This window comes from Gavia stellata, chromosome 1 (assembly GCF_030936135.1).
Source record: "Gavia stellata isolate bGavSte3 chromosome 1, bGavSte3.hap2, whole genome shotgun sequence".
Classification (NCBI taxonomy): domain Eukaryota; kingdom Metazoa; phylum Chordata; class Aves; order Gaviiformes; family Gaviidae; genus Gavia; species Gavia stellata.
In genome coordinates this window covers 74,055,110-74,074,957 of record NC_082594.1, presented here as the reverse complement: position 1 = coordinate 74,074,957, position 19,848 = coordinate 74,055,110, and the positions used below count along the sequence as shown (strand labels likewise).

General features: G+C 39.4%; 1 protein-coding gene across 1 annotated transcript in view; it reads right to left on the bottom strand.

Moving 5' to 3' along the window:
* The window catches only part of GABRG3 (gamma-aminobutyric acid type A receptor subunit gamma3), a 347,822-nt gene that overhangs the window by 52,871 nt on the left and 275,103 nt on the right, over positions 1-19,848 (bottom strand). The window contains 1 exon segment of the mRNA XM_059816463.1: positions 2,081-2,218. Within this exon segment, the coding sequence (XP_059672446.1) occupies positions 2,081-2,218 (138 nt within the window).

Genomic DNA, 19,848 nt, shown 5'->3' with positions numbered 1-19,848 from the left:
CTATAGTATATGGCATAGTCAAGGTTTTCCGATGTACCAGTCAGTTTTCCAGAGTCCTGGCTCTGGGTTTGCTCATGACGGTAAATACTGTCAATGTTCAGTAAATCAGGCCTTGAAAGTACCTTAAACTATAGTGTAAATACAGCCAGAGAGTTTATTCTATGCAAATTCAGGTCCATGTGCAAACTCAGGGTTTCATTTTTCACAGCTTTCCTATATTTGTTGAATGAGAGGCCCTTCTCAGCCATCTGCTGGCCATAACATATGGGCCATACGCACAATTAATTTTTCTACCTAGTAACACCAGCTGACAATCTGACCCATACTTTTTATATTGTTTCTTCCAAGTTAGTTTCCACAACCTCCTGATAGGGTTGGTTTGAGTTTGGGGTTTTTTTTAGTGTTTGAATAAACTCCAGTTTGCCAACAACTTTCTGCCACTGTGATGCCTTTGGGAGAATAGGAATGTCATGATGGCTCCCGTAGGTTCAGTTCAACACTACTATGGAGTTTTGCGCTCATAAACACGGGTGGGCAGAAACAGCAATAGCAATAATAGGAAAAACATACTGTCAGCTCACTCACCGTAATAAGAACTGGGCACATACTAAAAAGAGCATAGGAAATATATTTTTCCTTGTTCACATTAACCCTTTACTCACTTGAATGAGACCTCTATAAAAATGGCTTTGTCCTGCGCAAAGGAAGAGTTTAATAGATCTGTTTATCAAGACACTGTCAACATCTTAATATGGCTGACTCAGTAATTCTTCTTGCATGTGTATTTAGCAGTTCTTGATGCAAACTCAGGATGGCATCACTCCAGATGTGAGCAAAGCAGAAAGAGCAGGGCTTTCTCTCCTATTCATACCATCCCTTCCAATGGGCTCCATGCCCGCATACACAGATACTTTAATGATTTGGTGTTTAGTCCTTGACTGTTACCCGCTAACTCCTGGTTCAACATATGGCTGACTCACCTGAGAAATTTGCATTCCTGAGAAACTTGCAGACTACAGGATGTTCATCCATAACAGAAATGAACTTTTACATGTGTTATGTTTGCAACATTTTGCTCTGCTAAATTACCAGCCCAAAATACTCACTAAAGCTTTAGTGGCTCTTCATTGCTATCAAAATTGTTACCCAGTCCTGAGAATACATGACTGATGCTAGTGGGTGGGCCATGACAACAGCAGTAGCTTCACAGATTAATAATTTTTTATTATTACTATTATTCACAGTGTTTCTAAAAAGAATAACAAAACATAGCTCTGGTTACATTTTGAAAAAAATCAATAAATTGGATTTTTCAAAAATTCATCACTAGTTAAGCAGAAGGTTTCTTCTAGCAGGCTCCTTCTGCAGCTGGGAGAAGACTTACCAAATGGTAATCATGCAGTTTACTGCAGAGTCATGTATAAAGTTTAGACATTGTTTAAATTTTATGAGAATGTATCCAGTTCAAATAACGTATTCTATTTACACATCTTATTTCCCTATGTTGCTGTTATTATAAGAAACAGTAAGATTTCTGAAGAAATAAAATAGTCATCATTAGATTTTAACTACAATCTATTGGTAAGGTCACTAGCAAAGGCATTTATCAGCTGACTAATAAAGATTGCCTTTGCAATATCAAGAAAAATACTGAACTTGTGGCTGAATAATTAACTACTATTGAAAGTGTCTACTTTCACTCACTAACCCTACCACTGTGCTCAAAATCTTCCTCTTTAATTTATGGTGAAGACATATGTCTCAATGCAGGAATGGCTTAATAAACTTAGCTGAGGAATGAGAATCATATAGTAACTTCAAGTATATAACAAATAACTATGATGTCAAGTGAGCATTTAATCCTCAGTTTGTGAAATTACAAAAAGAGTAGAGAAAAAGAAAAGGAAGTTAGCAAAATCTAGACAAAGTCCATAGTTTTGAAGTCTGCACTTCAGAGGTTTTAATCTGAACAGAGGTACACACTGAAATCAAATTTCACTTGAATGAAAGCAAACTTGGAACAAATATTTTGAAATAATTTGTTTTCCAAAACAAGCACTGCCATTTATACCATTCTCACCTGCAGAGGTTTTCACAATTTCTGAAGTATTTCTCAGACCCATAAAGTCAAACTGATAGAGTCTCCAAGATTTCTGGTCAGCAGCCTCCACTGAGTTTTTTCTCCATCTGTAAATCATTTCCTCTTTAGGATAGCCATCTAGAAATTAAAAAAAATATTAAATATATATGGCATATCATAAAAAGGGTACTGCAAAACAGTATCTGTTCACCGATTTAGAGCTATTTGGGAATACCTAAATTTCTGCTCCGATGCTTTCCCAGTGAGTTTGGTGGTATAAATTCAGCTAAAGAGTTGTATGGCACACAAAAATAGAGTCATAATACTATACTAGCAAAATTATGATTTTTCACAATCATTATTCTTTTCCAATGGAGAAAAATTCTGATTGGTTCTATCAGAAACAGATCTCTTCAGAGACGCAGTTGATGATTGTACTAATTTGAGGTCCATACATGGGATTATACTGCTTTACATATGCTCTGAATAAGCTGTGCAAACCAATAGAATGTAAAAAAAAAAGGAGGGTGTCAGTGTAAGATATAAGCAAATGAAAAGGACAGATTGTTTTAAAAGTGGCAATAGTTCTAATGTGGTGTGTGCTACTGTACTTCTGAAATGAGCTCAATACAGTGCAAAAAAGCAAATTTTTAATTAGTATGGGATTGTTAAAGTGATTATGTCATCATATTACTTCTCAAGGCTGTGACATTTAATGAGACATCACCTGAGGTCTACAGATGAAATAGCTTCTGAAAGTCTTCCTTTATCAGTTTAGCACTTAGTAGTCATAATTAATCCTCATGCCAATACTTAATTTCCTTTTTGTTAGAGAATGGCCTTTTCCAAAAGAAGTCCAACAACAAATCTTCAACCAGCCCAAACCATAATAATAGACCATACAGAAAACAACAGCGCACCCATGCTAGTTAAAAAAAGATTGTTCTCTAATGTATAATACAATAAATGCCTATTCATCTAATAATGTATATAGTAGATGTAGATTACAAGGCAAATTAAAAGCCTAACAACTACAATAGCCAGTTAATATAACTGTCTCAGCTGTAATTTTTTTTCCCATTGGATACTGATAAATTTTGATACTTGTGTTACAACACAACTTCTCTGGTCATGGTGTTATTTTCTTGATGTTTTCCTCCTATAAGTGTCATCTTCATCTTGTTTAAGGTTCCACCCTACTGGGGCACTGCTGTAAGGTGTATATGGCCTCATTTATCCCTCTCACTAACACAGCATGAAAAGTACCCACCAGTCCCTCAGTTCTAATGTGTAGAAAATGACTAGGTATTGATTCAAAATGCCATGTTTGTATATTTCCCATCAATGCTCTCTACAACTACCTGAAAGGGGGTTGCAGAGAGGTGGGTGTTGGCCTCTTCTCCCAAGTGACGAGTGACAGGACAAGAGGAAATGGCCTCAAGTTGCGCCAGGGGAGGTTCAGACTGGATATTAGGAAAAATTTCTTTACTGAGAGAGTGGTGAGACACTGGAATAAACTGCCCAGGGAAGTGGTGGAGTCACCCTCCCTGGAGCTGTTCAAGGAACATGTGGACGTGGCATTGTGGGACATGGTTTAATGGACATCGTGGTGGTGTTGGGTTGATGGTTGGACTTGATGTTCTTACAGGTCTTTTCCAACCTTAGTGATTCTGTGATTCTGTGATTCTGTGAATGTAAATAAAGAAATAACCCATGAAGGACCTGACTGAGTAACAAGCACAAGCCCTGCTGCTCTCCATGAGAACTGTTGCTGCCAAGCAGATTTCACTGCCAATTCTGCTATGTCAGTCTGTGAGATTGATCTAAAGGTTAATTTTTTTTTGGCTGGCAGATTATGTCAGAGGATGCAGAGTTACAGTGAAAGAAGTCAAGCTTTGTAGGGCCTCCAAGCCTTAGCCCTGCATCTTCTGAAATCTTCTCAAGCCTTGCTCCTATTTGACTGAGCCCTCTGATCACATTTCTGATCAAATAATGTCTCCCTCTAACAGAAAGCCCTACATTTAATCACAGAATCATAGAATCATTTAGGTTGGAAAAGACTGTTAAGATCAAGTCCAACTGTAAACCTGACGCTGCCAAGTCTACCACTAAACCATGACCCTAAGCAACGCATCTACACATCTTTTAAATAGCTCCCGGGATGGGCACTCAACCACCTCCCGGGGCAGCCTGTTCCAATGCCTGACAACCCTTGCAGTGAAGGAATTTTTCCTAATATTCAATCTAAACCTCCCCTGGAGCAACTTGAGGCCATTTCCTCTCATCCTCCCACTTGTTACTTGGGAAAACAGACCAATACCCACCTTGCTATAACCTCCTTTTGGGTAGTTGTAGAGAGTGATAAGGTCTCCCCTCAGCCTCCTCTTCTCCAGACTGAACAACCCCAGCTCTCTCAACCGCTCCTCATAAGACTTTTTCTTAAGACCTTTCACCAGCTTCGTTGCTCTTCTCTGGACGCACTCCAGCACCTCAATGTCCTTCTTGTAGTGAGGGGCCCAAAACTGAACACAGTATTCAAGGTGCAGCCTCACCAGTGCTGAGTACAGGGGGAGAATCACTTCCCCACTTCTGCTGGCCACACTGTTCCTGATACAAGCCAGGATGCTGTTGGCCTTCTTGGCCACCTGGGCACACTGCTGGCTCATATTCCACTGGCTGTCGATCAACACCCCCAGGTCCTTTTCTGCTGGGCAGCTTTCCAGCCACTCGTCTCCAAGCCTGTAGCGTTGCCTGGGGGTGTTGTGACCCAAGTGTAGGACCCGGCACTTGGCCTTGTTGAACCTCATCCAATTGGCCTCAGTCCATCGATCCAGCCTGTCCAGATCCCTCTGTAGAGCTTTCCTACCCTCAAGCAGATGAACACACCCAACCAACTTGGTGTCGTCTGCAAACTTGCTGAGGGTGCACTCAATCCCCTTGTCCAGATCATTGATAAAGATATTAAACAAAACTGGCACCAATACTGAGCCCTGAGGAATACCAGTTGTGACCGGCTGCCCACTAGATTTCACTCCATTCACAAGAACTCTTTGGGCCCGGCCATCCAGCCAGTTTTTTATCCAGCGAAGAATATGCGCATGCAAGCCATGAGCAGCCAGCTTCTCCAGGAGAATGCTGTGGGAAATGGTGTCAAAGGCTTTACTAATGTCCAGGTAAACAATACCCACAGCCTTTCCCTCATCCACTGAGTGGGTCATCTTGTCATAGAAGATCAGGTTAGTCAAGCAGGACCTGGCTCTCCAGAGCCTTCTCAGATTTGCTTCATTCATGGAGACTCTGATACCTTTTCCCTGCAGTTCATGGGGGGAAGAAGCATGAGACGGCCTCCCTGCCGTGCTGTGGCTGCTGTGCCCTCATGCTGAGTGGCAGTGGAAGAACTGCCCATTCCCCACATGCCAGTATCAGGACAAGGGGGGCTGCCATGCAGTCTGTGTCTTAATGCTACCTCCTGATTTGCCTCCTTGTGTGGAGGAAAGGAAACCCTTGCTCTGTTGCACTCCCTACACCAGCTCCCACTGCCAAACTTGTAGCCCATAGTGCAAATTTGCATATTTTGTAGCAGGCAGTACGTGGGGGCCCCTTTTCTCAAGTAAATTTCACTGCAATCATTGCAAGTTGTCTCAAATATCCTGGAAGTAGCAAAAATTTTTTTAATACATTATTTCAAATTGATCCTAAATGATCTTTTTATACTTTTTTTCCAAATTTTACTGAAAAAGTTGTGTCAATTAGTCTTGAATTCAACTTCTTCCTGATTTTTGGCCTTTTTTTCACCCCATGGCTACTCCACCAGAAATCCATTACACTGTCAGTAAGCTTGAAAGCTTGCTATCACATTATCCAAGGCATAGCTGTTTATCCTGGCATGAGCAGTATGTAGTCAGGAAGAAGCTCATGAGACTCTCATCCTTCAGGATTTTTCCTATATATTTGACTAAGAAGAGACAGATTCAATTTCAGAATAACTACTTTTGGTATTATTCATCGTAATTAAATTGTAAGCAACTGACTTCAGGAGACCATCATGCCCTTTCAATAGTAGTCCCCTTAATCCACAGTCACTGACATCTGCTCTTACAACGGTTGGGTTACTTACATCAAAGGAGATAAGTACTAGTGATTCAATGGGAGTTGTTTCAATCTGTTAAATAACTGCTATTATGTTCTGCTCCAGTGACAGATGACTTCACTTTTCAATTCATTTAAAAGATATAATATTTCCTATGCAATAATGACACATCTACTTGGACAGTATATCACTCCTAGGATTCATTTAACTTACAGAATGGACTATTCATGATGGTTCTTCTTTCAGTGATAGCCAATAATTCTTGTATACAGTCTAATTGCTTCTAGCCCTCTAAATGCTTCATTTTAGAAAATATCAGAACTGGAGACTTCAGTACTTCTACAAGAAAATGCAACCTTTGCTGTTCAGGCCGCAACACAACTAAGCGTGCATTATCTATAGAAATATCTGTTTTCTTTCACTTCCCCAGCATGACAAATGACAGTAAATTACCCTAAATTCGTGACCTTGTGGCTTCAAGCCGTCCACACTGAACAAATTCTTATCATGCCTATTTACCCTGTTGAGTTGCTTTAAGTTATGTAAGAATTTCCATACTGCAGCAGGGCAAGACTCCAGTGGGTCCTGGAGGCTTTCCAGCTGGTGCCAGTAAGACGGCAAGGGGGATGACATGGGAAGAAGACAACCAAGTGTGTCTTCTGCGTTACAGCCACCGAAGTTCTGGCAACCTGCAACTCAGGAGCTTCTCAACCAAAGTCTGTGTCAACACCTTCATTTTCCCTCCCATAAATGTATTTGATTGCCTTTAAATTCTGCTATTTTTTGGCCTGACGACTATCTTGTAGGCTGTGCTGTAGCTCTTTGCATCTTCTGCAGGTTTTAGATTTATATATTACCGTGTCAAAGACTGTTAGAGACCACCTTGACCATTTGGCTTTTTGTAGAAGTGGTACTATGTGACTTTGTAAAATCAAGTCAAGAACAAATTTGGTTGAAGTTATTCCTTTAAGAGTCCAGGAGAAAGTATCCATGTAATACCCCCTGTTTACTTTCACCAAACATACTTAATGGCTTTTCCAGTTAACACAAATGATTGGTACCTTTTTTGCTTTACTCAAAGACTTGAACATAAAGATTTTCAAAGTGTACCACTGACTTTAACTCCAATAATGCAAACATGGATAAATGATAAATGCATTTTTTGCCGTTTTGGAGGTGAGCCAATTATAACAGAAAGCCAAATTGTCATGGCAACCTGTGAGATTGAGTGGATTTTGTTTTATTTCCTTTTTGTTACTGGAATAATTGAACTCATGTTACCACATCTTCTCACAGAACCACCATATAATTTATAACTGACAGGTTAAATATATTTAAACTTCATTCTTCATCTTCATACTCCTTCACTTTCTATGGAGACTGATTTGTGCAGAAGTCTCCACCAAACTGCTGGAAAAGTGGTCAAAGCCAGAAACATCTCCAGGCTGGATGAGAGACATATGCAATCACAAGATAGCCATGAGAATCGGTGTCGAGTGGCCCTGAAGCACATCTGCTCTAGGAGTAAACACTGATGGAAAATCAGCAACTTCATAATGCAACCATTGATGTACCCATGCATGTTAGTGCATACTGCCTCTAACCTTGATACCTCTAACCTTGTTGGTCTGGGCATCTTAGATCAATGCTTGATTCTTTGTTTCACCTTCTTTTCTACGATAATGTGTCTGTTTTGGGAAGTGGGTAGAGATGGGAAGAAGATGGCAGGACAGAGGTCAAAAAGGACACAGACTACTTGAAGAACTAGTTTCTGTCGAAAAAACTTTTCTTAGAAATGTATCCAACACTTGGAAAGACAGACAGGCATGGAAAAAAACCCAATCTCTTTCATCTCTTCAGACATACTTTCCCCGCTCTGTGAAAACAGTTTTATTCTACTGCTGGTTCCCCACACTGTATTCAAACATAACACAGGCAGACCCAGCTTGTAGCAAAAGGAATAATGCAACAAGGAAGCTCACCTCTCCTTCCTAGCCTTGGAAAAATTTGTATGCTCAGACCATGCAATGAGTTAATAAAGCAGCAGCAAAGCTGAAAATGTGGGGGAAGCAGGCAAGAAAGAGTTCAGTTAAGTATCTGCCAGGTGTCTGATGCTTGTGACAGTATATATTTGAAAGGTATAGCTGGATTCTGGGCATGTTCTGGTTTTCCAGGGCTGTTAGATATACAAAGTCAGGAGAAAGCATAATCTGAAAGACAAGCTATCACCATCAGCTAGCGGTCAGAGTTTATACCACAGGCATGGAAGGAGTGTGGTAGATACGACTGCTGCAGATGAAGGTGGTTGGCAGAGGGAGGATGCCCTGACGCAATTAGAGGCAGGCAATGAGCAGCCCTTCACACCTTACAGACAGTTGCCTCCAGACACACTTTGCTTCCTCGAATGCTACCTAGTATAAACTCTTCTTCAGAGTAATGGGAAGACCCCTGTCAACACAGCCCCAGACAGACGAGGATAATGAAGTCCAGAAATGCACCTTTCTCTGGTATCATGTAGTGGATGATAAATCATATACTTCCACAGAAGCTGCTTGGGCTCTTTTTCTTGTTAGCAGTCTTTATAAATACTTCTTTGTTGGCAAGCAAACTGCATTTTTAATCCAAACTTTTAAACATTTCAGAGGAAGAGGTTTCTCAATGTTCTATTCCTGTATCTGTCCTGTGTTCGCTCTCAGAAGGTGGGTGTGCTCTTAACTAGGAGAATCCTGGGAGTTCCCCTATTAAAAATGATACTACCTTAGATTTCACGATTGTACGCAGTTATTAAGCACAATTAGATGGCAGACAGAGCAAAGTTTCAGTTCAACTAGCTTAAAATAAAACAAAATAAAAATTAGGGGATATTATAGAAAATTCATTACGGCTTTTCAGGAGGAACTCATCAGTGTAGACTGAAACAGAGGTAAGGAAAAAGAATGGAGACGTTTAATTGTTTACTTAAGACCTATGGAAAACAATACTCGTATTTGAATTCATATTGAGTTCTCTCTGTCCACAAATGAAGGTGACTACCTTTTTTCTCACTGATTTAAAAAAAAAAAAAAAAGAGGTATTTTAAAAGGCAGATATAATAAAAAAAGATAAACATGAATTCTTTAAAGATCGTTTTAAAACCTGAAGTGATTTATTTCAGCAGTTATAGATAATTGCACTTAGGTGATAACTACAGCGATTATAAACGTTATTCTTTGCCCTGTTTGCTTATATTGATAATTGACATGATATTAACAGTCCATTAGCTCATGAAAAAAAATCAAACATAACCTGACTGCAGAAAAATGAATCGAATACTGCCCTGAAGTTAAAGATACATCTCTTATTGAAGAGAAGGTTTTCTATCTAAAAATGCACTTTAATATGATTGTGATATCACTTTGGCTAAGAAGTAGAGGATCCAGTCTCCATCATGAACAGTAATGCTTAATTATCCTTTTACCTAGGACTAATTCTGTTTTTTGAGAAAAGTGCTAGAACGCTGATACAATTTACTGATACATTATGCAGTAGCTTAGCTTTTGGGAGGAACCTGCAGCATCAATGCCTCTTTCGGGCCTTCAAGATAGAAAGGAGGAAAAGAGAAGTGCTGCTGTCAGAGAAGCAAGTCCCAAAAGAAGGATTTTCTGTTAACCAGCTCTTGTAGCAGGTAAACATTTTCCTCGCTTTTTTGCTACTCATAGACAAATTGTAGTCTTGTCTTGGAGAAAACAGAGAAAAGAAAGGTGAAAATGAGAGGAGAAAGAAGGAAGGCAGAAGGAAAAGGCTTGGACTGAAACAAGAGACAGAAGTTTTCCCTTGAATATGTTTTGAGATGTGGCTTTTCTATGTGCTCACTTTCTGCAAAAAAATCATAGTTTTCTTTTAAAATCTAACAGATGCTTCTCATATAAGGGTGTTATGATTTTGTCACAAACATCCCTAGTAGCAAAAAATCCCTGTTCCAAGTATTGGATTCTAAAGGATAGGTGGAATAGCTTGAAATTGTATTAAGAAACTAAGTCAATTCTGTTGCGTAATCATACCTTTGTACTCTGTCTTTCTGCTTACCAAAAAATTTTCCTTTTGATTCATGTGCAACTGGTACCAAGAGTGATTGTTTTTTTGAAAATGGTTAGTTTTATCATATATTGTCTCTATAATTACACTTCTCTATTGTCTTGCAAATACCTTTGCCTTTTCTGGAAAAAAACAAAAACAAAACAAACCCAAAAAACCAGTCTCATAGCCTGTCTGAATGTTTTGCCATGCATTTTTATTTATATACTTACTTTTACTGCTTGCTAACAGTTTTATTTGGAAGACAATTTTCAGAAGCCTCTCATGCCATCAATTGCTGGCCAGCAAATTATCTCACAAATTATTCCACTGGTAATTAGAACACCTGATAAATGTTCAGATTCCTATGGTTTAGCTATATTGCATCCCCATTCCTAACATCATTAATGGTAAACGGACTCATCTCACTCCTAGCTTACTGGATATAAATTGCATCTTCTCTAAGGAACATTCTTGCGTGGATCAGTGTACTCAGGACATATACTGAAACCCTGCCTAGCCATATGCAGTCTTGTTCATGTTTTTTTACAGAATGGATGCTTCACCCCAACCTCCTGTTCAGTTCTGTATGGAACAACATGAAGATTTTCCCATCAGTTTTCTGCAATATCAATGCCTTGCAGAGAAAAATGAAAGTCCTAAAATAGTTTTTTCTAGTTCAGGTTCTCTCCTGATCTGAAAGATTCTGGAATATGTACTCATTCTATTCTCCACATATTTAGATGTTTCTGCTTATAAACAAAGATGCCAGTAAGAGAGAGAATTTAATTTTCTAGCTCCCTGTACTGATTTTTCATTGCTAACATCACTATTTCATAATGATCTTGTGATGCTTCACAATTGTGTGTCATTACAGGCAAAGAATAGTCCAAGACTTTACTTGTATGTGGTTTAGATAATTTTTGATAATATAGACCAAGTCTCATGTTTCTACTAGCTGTGAGACTGCAGACGGTGATTCTAGGTAAGAGGAAATTTTCAGAAACATATGGCAAAGAGATGGCCTTTCAGAGTCTGCTGGGATTCTGCGCTGCTGCTTTGCCCTGCCCTGGATCTTATATACCACAGCCAGCTCTGCATAGAGATGGGAGGCTTCACCTGAGCACTTGCTGTTCTTCGGAGAATTTGGGGTGAGATTCAATCAGCCAGCAAGCTCGTCTCTTCTCTCTTCTTTTACATGGACTTCACGTGGCCTACAACAATGACTGAATGACGCTGAGAATTTAAGAGCTATGTACTACTGCCGAAAGATCAGCTTCATTATTGTACTGCTAAATATGTACATTGAGTTCTGTAACAGAAAACAAACAGTGCAAAAGGAATATATGAGCAGCTAAAATTTTGTGTTTGACTGACTGCATGAACTCGAGTGAGAAGAGAAAAACTACAGTTTGTAACTGACTATCAAAGAATATTAAGCTGCATGCAAGATTTTCTCATGTCTATTTAAACATGAATTTTGTGCTGGATGTGCTGAGGGCAAATTTTGAGGTGCTTCCCAGGATTTTTGCCGAGATGTGCGAAGTCTGAGTGGCTGCATACTAAGTAGTATCTCAGGCAGATGTAGGTGATAGCAATCACTCACAATTTTCTGTATAGAAGCTGACTCTAAATTCAGCCTTATGAAAAGGGAAAGCCGACATCATAACAATAGAGCAGATGAAAAATATTTGGATAAACCAGAGCAAATTAAAGCTCCTGGCATCAGAATTTAAAACCAGACCTAGTTCGGGTTGCTTTGGACAAATTAGAAAACAGCACTATAAAATAACCAAAGTGGAGCATAAACCTCTCAGTTTATTAATGGAATGTCTGTCAAATCTGCAATTCTTCGGTCTGCTGACATTCTCTATAACCAGGATGCAGCCGTCCTCTTCCATTCGTTTAAACTGCACTTATATTGAAGATGTTTAATGACATAGCCCTTCTAAAGCAAGTGCTTAAATTCCTTATGACTAGGATGGACAGCAGTGCCACCAAAATATGCTGGTGAACTGAATTCAAACACCCCAGCAGGACTGGAATACCTTTCTCTAGAGGACTTCAAAAACACCTTTTTTATTTTCCTATTGACTATGTAGGGCACCTCAAATTTAGGGGCAGAATAGCTGTGTAAATTAAATGGAGTAAATTCCATCAAAGATCTTTAACACAAATATATGTGAATTGAATTAAAAATAGCCCATAAATGGTCAGCATCAACTTCAACTGCACAGGATATTACAAGACAACATAATCTTGCCTTTACCTATTTAATGGCAATAATTAACTGTATCCTCCCTGTATGACTACTAAGATTTGCTTAAGACTATCCTAATGAGAAAGATAATATTGTTTACTTCATCCATTGTTTTGTTAGACAAAGTGCTGAGAAGATGTGTTTTGGCTCATCTGAAAACATATCATGAACAAGGAGAGATTCTGATGGAGTCTCAGAGCTCTAGTAAATAATGCAGCCATAAATAGCCCAGGAAATGAAAGAAAATACACCTGTAATGTTTTTTAGTTTATGCAAGTGGGGAGGAATGGAGAGAACATAATTTACTTACAGGTTTCTTCCTTTCATTGAAAAGTAATCTATCTAAGCTTTTTATTTCAACACTTGATATGAAGATTATTTTAACACTGAGAACTCATTTTGTGTTTCTCACACGGACATGGCAATATTTAAAGATTATGCCAAACATGCTTAATCCTTATCTTCCAACTGCTCTTCAATAATGAGTATGTATATGTCAAGTATGAGTGAAACTAAACAAGGGGTATCCATTAGCAGTAAAATGATACAATATTATTATTAGAAGTATACTATTATCAACATGCAAATATAAGTAAATAAGCTATCTGTTGTACAAAGTATATAAAAAAGAACTGGCAAGGAATAGCCTGCATTTCTAAAGACAGACAAGAAGACTTTGTATTCTCATACAAAATAATAATAATAATAATTGTGTAAGCATAGATTAAAAAAATACATTTACAACTTGAAGGTAGCTGTTACAATGAAATAGTAATAGCATCCACAGAAGTATTAGCATCCACCTATTTATCAGTGCCCAACTTCTTAGGCTAGAAATACACTACAACCTATCCACATTGTCCCATGCACAGAAATTTTCTATCGAATTTCAATTACAAAAGTCATTGTAGTTATATACTCAGCTTACATAGTCCATAGGGTTTGTGACTAGCCTGAACATGGCATTTTCAGACCCATGAAAATGAAAGTTTAGGTGTCAACAATGCTTTTTGTGAATTGCCATGAAACCCATTTCAGGCTTCACAGGAGCTACACCAGCAAAGCCTGTGGATTTACAGAAGCCATCAGAAATGTACTATGCTCAGTCAATATAGCATTAATGGAAGCAAGTTATGAATTAAAGATTTCCATACAAAATTATTATGACTTTAGGTCTTCTCAGAATGCATCACGAAAGGATAATGAAAGGTAAAATACCAGAACACTCAAAACTGAAAACACAGCATCTTATTTGAGTACTGCCATTTCATAGAATAAAAGAACAATTTGCAGCATAAACTCAAAACTAAACAGAAAATTTCATTAGGCCTGAGATTAAGCAGGGTTAGCTTTTAAAAGATTTGTGAAATAGTGTTGCTGCTGTTGAAAAAAAAGCCCATGCAAACATTTTTTGGTTGAAAGACTCATTTCTTTGTTTTGCATCACAGTGTAACTTAGCGTGTGAACTGACATTGGAAAATTAAAATTAGTTATTTACAACTAGATTCTTCTAGTCAGGTTTTTTCAGTCTATCAGCTATTTACAAAGAAATGAGTGGTATCTGCTTACACATGTAGTTATTATCAATCTGTATGTACATTCATTGTCATTTATGCACATTTATAGTCAATTGCACACACACTAAAATTCACAAAAAAAAAAGTTTTTATAGCTCTGTAAAGTAAAGAAACAAAGAGATTTCTATTTTTTGTAATATTTTGCTAGTTTTCAATTTTAGCTCCCTAGGACATGTCTGCATCTTATTGGCATAGCATGCAAAACTAGGCAACCAAAGATAAATGTTAAAATACCTTTTGCATCTCATGCTTACAAAAAGAGTAGTTTCTGTAAAGGTCATGGTGAAGACGTAATCTCCTTGTTCTTAACAGCAGCTCATCAGAAATTATCTGACAAAATGAACTTTCAGATTAACAGGACACTTTGTTGAGTCTGATATATTTATAGTCACACTCAATTAAATTAGTGAGAGCACTGCACTGTTTTCATTTAAACATCAGCAACAGTGTTATGATGAATTGGTAAATACATTAATTTTGCATTCACTAAATTCAGCCTTCCTCTTCTCTGGAAGCATTTATCAATGCCTTGGTTTGTCATTTACTTTCCAACCATCTCAGGGCTGTTGCGTCTCCATTTAAAGCCTTTTTTTCCCCAAAACTCTGGTATTTATATCTCATTTGCTCTCAAGATACTGCTGATGGAAATTAGCTGTTGCTCCTGTGTAGTCCACCAGTCCAAGTATTCTTCATGTCCTTTTCTCACCTTTTGAGGTACATGTATTGATCACAGTGATCTTTCTGTGATGTGTCTGTGTATTTCAATGCCTTAATCTCTTGTGCAGGTATGTTGTTTCAAGCACATGAAACATTAGCTTTACTTTAGCTCAGCTACAACATACTTTCTAAAGCTTCTGAGGAGTCATGCTCTTTTACTGTTCTCCTCAGATACTCACAGTGACTGTACATCTCAGTATCTTACAGTAGACAACAGGGTGAATTCTGAGTCTCCTGGTAGTTTCTTTCTCAATTTCTGGTCTGAGATACTAAGTATGATCTAAATCTTTTCAGATCATCAGCTATTGCTCTAAAATTGAAGAGCTGTGGTGGAGGTAAGGCTGAAGAAGCCAATTCACCAAAATTTTTACCTGATAAAAAAAAGTTATCAGCTGCACTTCTTTCACGCATGTCAGTTTTCCTTGTGGTGCAGTACTCCTCAGCTTTTAGACTCATAGATAGCTTTGCCTGTAGTTAATTGAGAAGTATTATGATCAAGTTCAGTACCCTGTTTCAGAACAAGGTGCTATCCGAAATAAGCCTACGTACCAACTGCACATAGTTTTGTGCTGCTTCATTTTTCACTAAAGCTTTAAAGCAGCAGTATTGTGCATCAGCACACAACACAACTGCCTCCGATAGCTCTGAATCCCCCAGAGGCTACGGTTACCCCAAGGTATCCAGGGGTATTTCCAGGGCATCAGGCAGCTGCCACCGCTCAAAAAACCCCAAATGTCATGGCTACAAGGGTGCTCCAAGCTGGAGTCCTGGAAGCCTGGCAGCCCTGTCCCAGACAAAGACTTGGCTGATTCAGAGAGAAATTGCCTTTCCTGCAGCAGTTAAAATGGCAATGCTGCCAGTTTCACAAAGCACTTGCCAGGTTCTGTCAGAATCATTTGTTCTTGCAAAATGTGTGCCCAAGTTTCTGAAAGAAAATATTATCTGTATATCCAGCTCATGGAAAACCCTTTTTTAAAAGTGGTTTTTGTGTGATTCTATTTAGAAAAAAAAAATCATTATAAAATAGTGACACTCTTTGTGCACAATCCTATCTGTGAAAATTCTTTTTTTTGAATATTTGGGACAGGTCAAATTTCAGTTTCTTCCCAAGTTCCCCATCGTTCTGCACTCTTGTTACTCCTCATATCCCAGCACCAGTCTGAATACTGTTCTCCTGAAAAGTGTGTGGCTGCCATTTCACAGCTATTCCAGGCCCTGTATAAAGCATACTGACATCTATTTAAAAAAAAAATAAAAAAAATCCCCAGTCAGAAAATCAGACATCAGCAGTTTTTGCTTCATGTGTCTCTGGGCCAGGTTACAGTAATTAAACCTTTTTTAGCTTGGTTTGCTTAGGAAATGAGGCTTATGTAATTATATTCACTGTCTATGTTTATGTGCATGTTACCTGTCCTTGCTTCAATAACTTTTGCACCCATTCACCAATTTCATTGAAATTTGACAGAAGCAGGTAAGCCTCATATGTTATCTGTCCTGTAAAAAGAAGCTCCCAAACAGGGGAGACATTTCTTAATAATGCCCCCCAAGGACGAAAAGGCTGCAACATTATTAAGGATCAGAGAAAGGCCACAGACACTTATCCTTAAGTCATATGCTCTTGGGATATCAGCCTGCATTAGCTTCACTGCTCCTGCAATCAAAAATGCTGCTGATGCTGGGAACACTGCACTACTCCGATGGGTTGAGAGAACTGGTCCCCCCAAAAAAGTGGAGGGGAACAGAGCACCTGCTCTTAAAAATAGGTATGTGGGCTCAGCCAGTCCTAACGCCACATGCATTGCAGAGCTTAAAGTCTCAACTTTGAGTATCAACAGGTCTCCTGACATTGTCTGTAGTATGTCATTTCCTTTGTGTTGCCTTCATCACATATTTCTCCAGCAGCGCTACTTATTTTAGCATCCCTCCCAAAAGACCTTTCCCTACTACCACTCAGTGATTTGGCAGATGCTGTATTTAATTGGGCCTTAGGCAGCTCAAATGGCTCTGCCCAAGGACACTGACAAGCAGGGGATCTCACCCTTCAGCCTACCAGCAGGCAAAAATCTGTCATCAAGGAGGCTTCCTGGACACTGCTTTCTGCTTCTCAGCAAGCATAGGTTTTTCAACTGTAATGGCTGACTTTGCCGTGACATGCTATTGTTTCATGCCAATTACATTAATTTGAAGATGATTCAAAATGTGCCCCAACCAGATCACCACTGACACCAAGTCTTCTCCATTCACATTACCTAAAACCTTTTGGGCTTCTATCTTTGTCTTAAATTTTAGTCCTAGATTTTCTTTCCAGCCTATAGCATTGCCTTTCCTTGAAAGTATTTTGGAAGGGGTATATGTTTTAATTATCTCCTTTTTCCCCATCTGTCCCCTACTCTTCAGTCTGGAGAAGAGGAGGCTGAGGGGAGACCTTATCGCTCTCTACAACTACCTGAAAGGGGGTTGCAGAGAGGTGGGTGTTGGTCTCTTCTCCCAAGTGATGAGTGACAGGACAAGAGGAAATGGCCTCAAGTTGTGCCAGGGGAGATTCAGGCTGGATATTAGGAAAAAGTTCTTTACTGAGAGAGTGGTAACACAGTGGAATAGACTGCCCAGGGAGGTGGTGGAGTCACCTTCCCTGGAGGTATTCAAGGAGCGTGTGGATGTGGCATCGTGGGACGTGGCTTGATGGGCATGGTGCTGTGTGGTGTGGGTGGGGTTTTTGTTTTTGGGGGTTTTTTTGTGTGGTGGTTTTTGTGTGTGTGTGAGGTTTTTTTTTTGTGGGGGGTGTTTTTTGTGTGTTTGTTTTTTGAGGGTTTTTTTTGTTGTTGTTGTGTGTGTGTGTAATGGTTGAACTTGATGATCTTACAGGTCTTTTCCAACCTTAGTGATTCTGTGATTCTGTGATTCTGTGATTCTGTGATTTAAAACCCCACTGCAAGTGATCTTCATTCCTTTTGCCCATTCACTGAGGACAGATTGCTGAAGATGCTAGAGGCAGCTATCATTCAAAATGTTACCAGGACGGGAAGCCCAGCTCCAAGACACACAGTCCGTGTCCCAGGGTAGAGACCCCTCACAGAAGCACAGGGTAAAGCAATTCAAATGAAAGGGGCTCAGATGTCTGGTATAAGTCTTTAAGTCTTGTACAAGCTTTCCAAGGCTCTGGCTTGGGCAAAAGGGTCAGCAGAAACATGCACACTCCTGCCCCAGACAGCAGACTGCTGCTGACTTTGCCTGTCTTGGTGCTGCCTCTCCTTTCTTGGGAGGAGCAGACTTTTAAAACAGGGAAATCGAGATAGCAAGAATTAATGCACGAGGGAAAGACAAGAGCAAGAAGAGCCCTACAGCCCAAAATATGCTCCTTGATTTATACTTCGCATGGCAGAACAACCAGAAGAATGTAAGGTGACATGGGCACAGAGGGCAGCATTTCTTTTCTCTTTGGAAGTGAACCCCACTGAGAAAGGAACGGGATAAAGTTCAAGCTGGAATCTAAATATGTTGAAAACCTGTAGGCATCTATTACAAGACTTCTGGATCGAGAAAGGATGAAATTTTGTGGAAGTAAGAGCTCCCTTTCTTGAATGATAGGCCAGAATCTGTTATTCAGGCTCAACTCCAGTAACAATAAAAATCATGTTTCTCAGCTGAAGAAAGGAGAAGCAGCTCCACCACCCACTCATTACGCAGTGTTTCTAGTTGTACAAGACTCCCTCTCCTAATTGCCAACAGTTTCCTGTTTCCTTTGAAAGAGGTTACCAAAGTCCAGGGCTGCTTGCACAAGGGTCCCCACACCTTTCACAGAAAGGTCCCCACACCTTGCACAGAAATTACACCATCTGTAATGAAACCATCTGTCTGTATGTGACAAATCCTGCTCCTTTCTGCAAAAAGTCTCCCATGTCTGCTAACTTGGCAGCCTAAATAAACACAGGCACAGAATAATAACTGTCCTGGCTTTTCAGCTTTTTCAGGTTTGGCAAAGTAAACTTTCAAAGGAAGGAAACAACAGTAACTGTAATGCTATCACACAGCAAAGCAAACAATGCTGCAGCCCTCCCAGCATTGAAGTAACACCCCCCTCATCAGTAATACTGAAAAAGCTTCAGTGGACTTCCATGAATGAGGTTGTATGTTAGGTAAGGCGTGAAAATGGGACTGAAATCCACCTCGCTACCAGCAGCACAGTTAGGCAAATTTGACTGGTGTGTGAAACCAGTTGCTCCAGCATAGAAAACACAGAACTTTTCCACAGTAGGCTAGGATGAAAGAGTATCATCTCCTGAAAGCACCACCTCCACCTTATATCTCTCTTTCTTGTTTTGTTTTAAGCAATAGACAAATATAACTTATACTGACTCACCCTTCGGTTCACCACCCCCATATCTGGGTGCAAAGAATCAGAGAATTGGCATACTGAGGAACTAAATGAGAGAGAGAAATTGCCTCTGTCTTCTGCTGTGCAGTGGTAGAGAGAAGGTGGGATGCTCACTATGCTTCATTTACCTTGGCGAGAACATGAGAGTGGTGCCCAGTATTTTAAGTGTTTATTGGCATCTTTATACAACTTCAGTATCCTCCTCTCTTCCTGATCACTGTATATACACTGCCATTTGCTCCACAATGCTTCCTGTTGTGATACTTAACTATTTTGAGCCTCTAAGCCATTGTATTATTAAAAGTATATATTTTTCATGTTTCCAGAGATGCTAATTAGCATGTCAGAGATGCTAATTAGCTGCAGTGCTCCTCACTTCAGAACAGGATGGCACATGCGAGAGGACACTGTGCAAATGTCCTCCCTCTACATGAAAAGGCAGTCATAGCTTTTTTTTCTGGTGGCGCAGATGCTTCTGGTGCTTGGAGACCCCTTAATGTGCTTCTCTTTAAAAAATGTCATCCAGTCTCTGGGGAGTTACTTTGGGCCTATATTTCTCCTTACTTTTTGATGACATTAAGATATTGGTGAGAGTTATTTATAGGCGGTTATAAAGGCTACAGATGCTTTGAAGAGTTCATTCCATAAGGCATGTTTTCTTTATAACTGCACAGAAGTCAAGAGAATTTTAAAAGT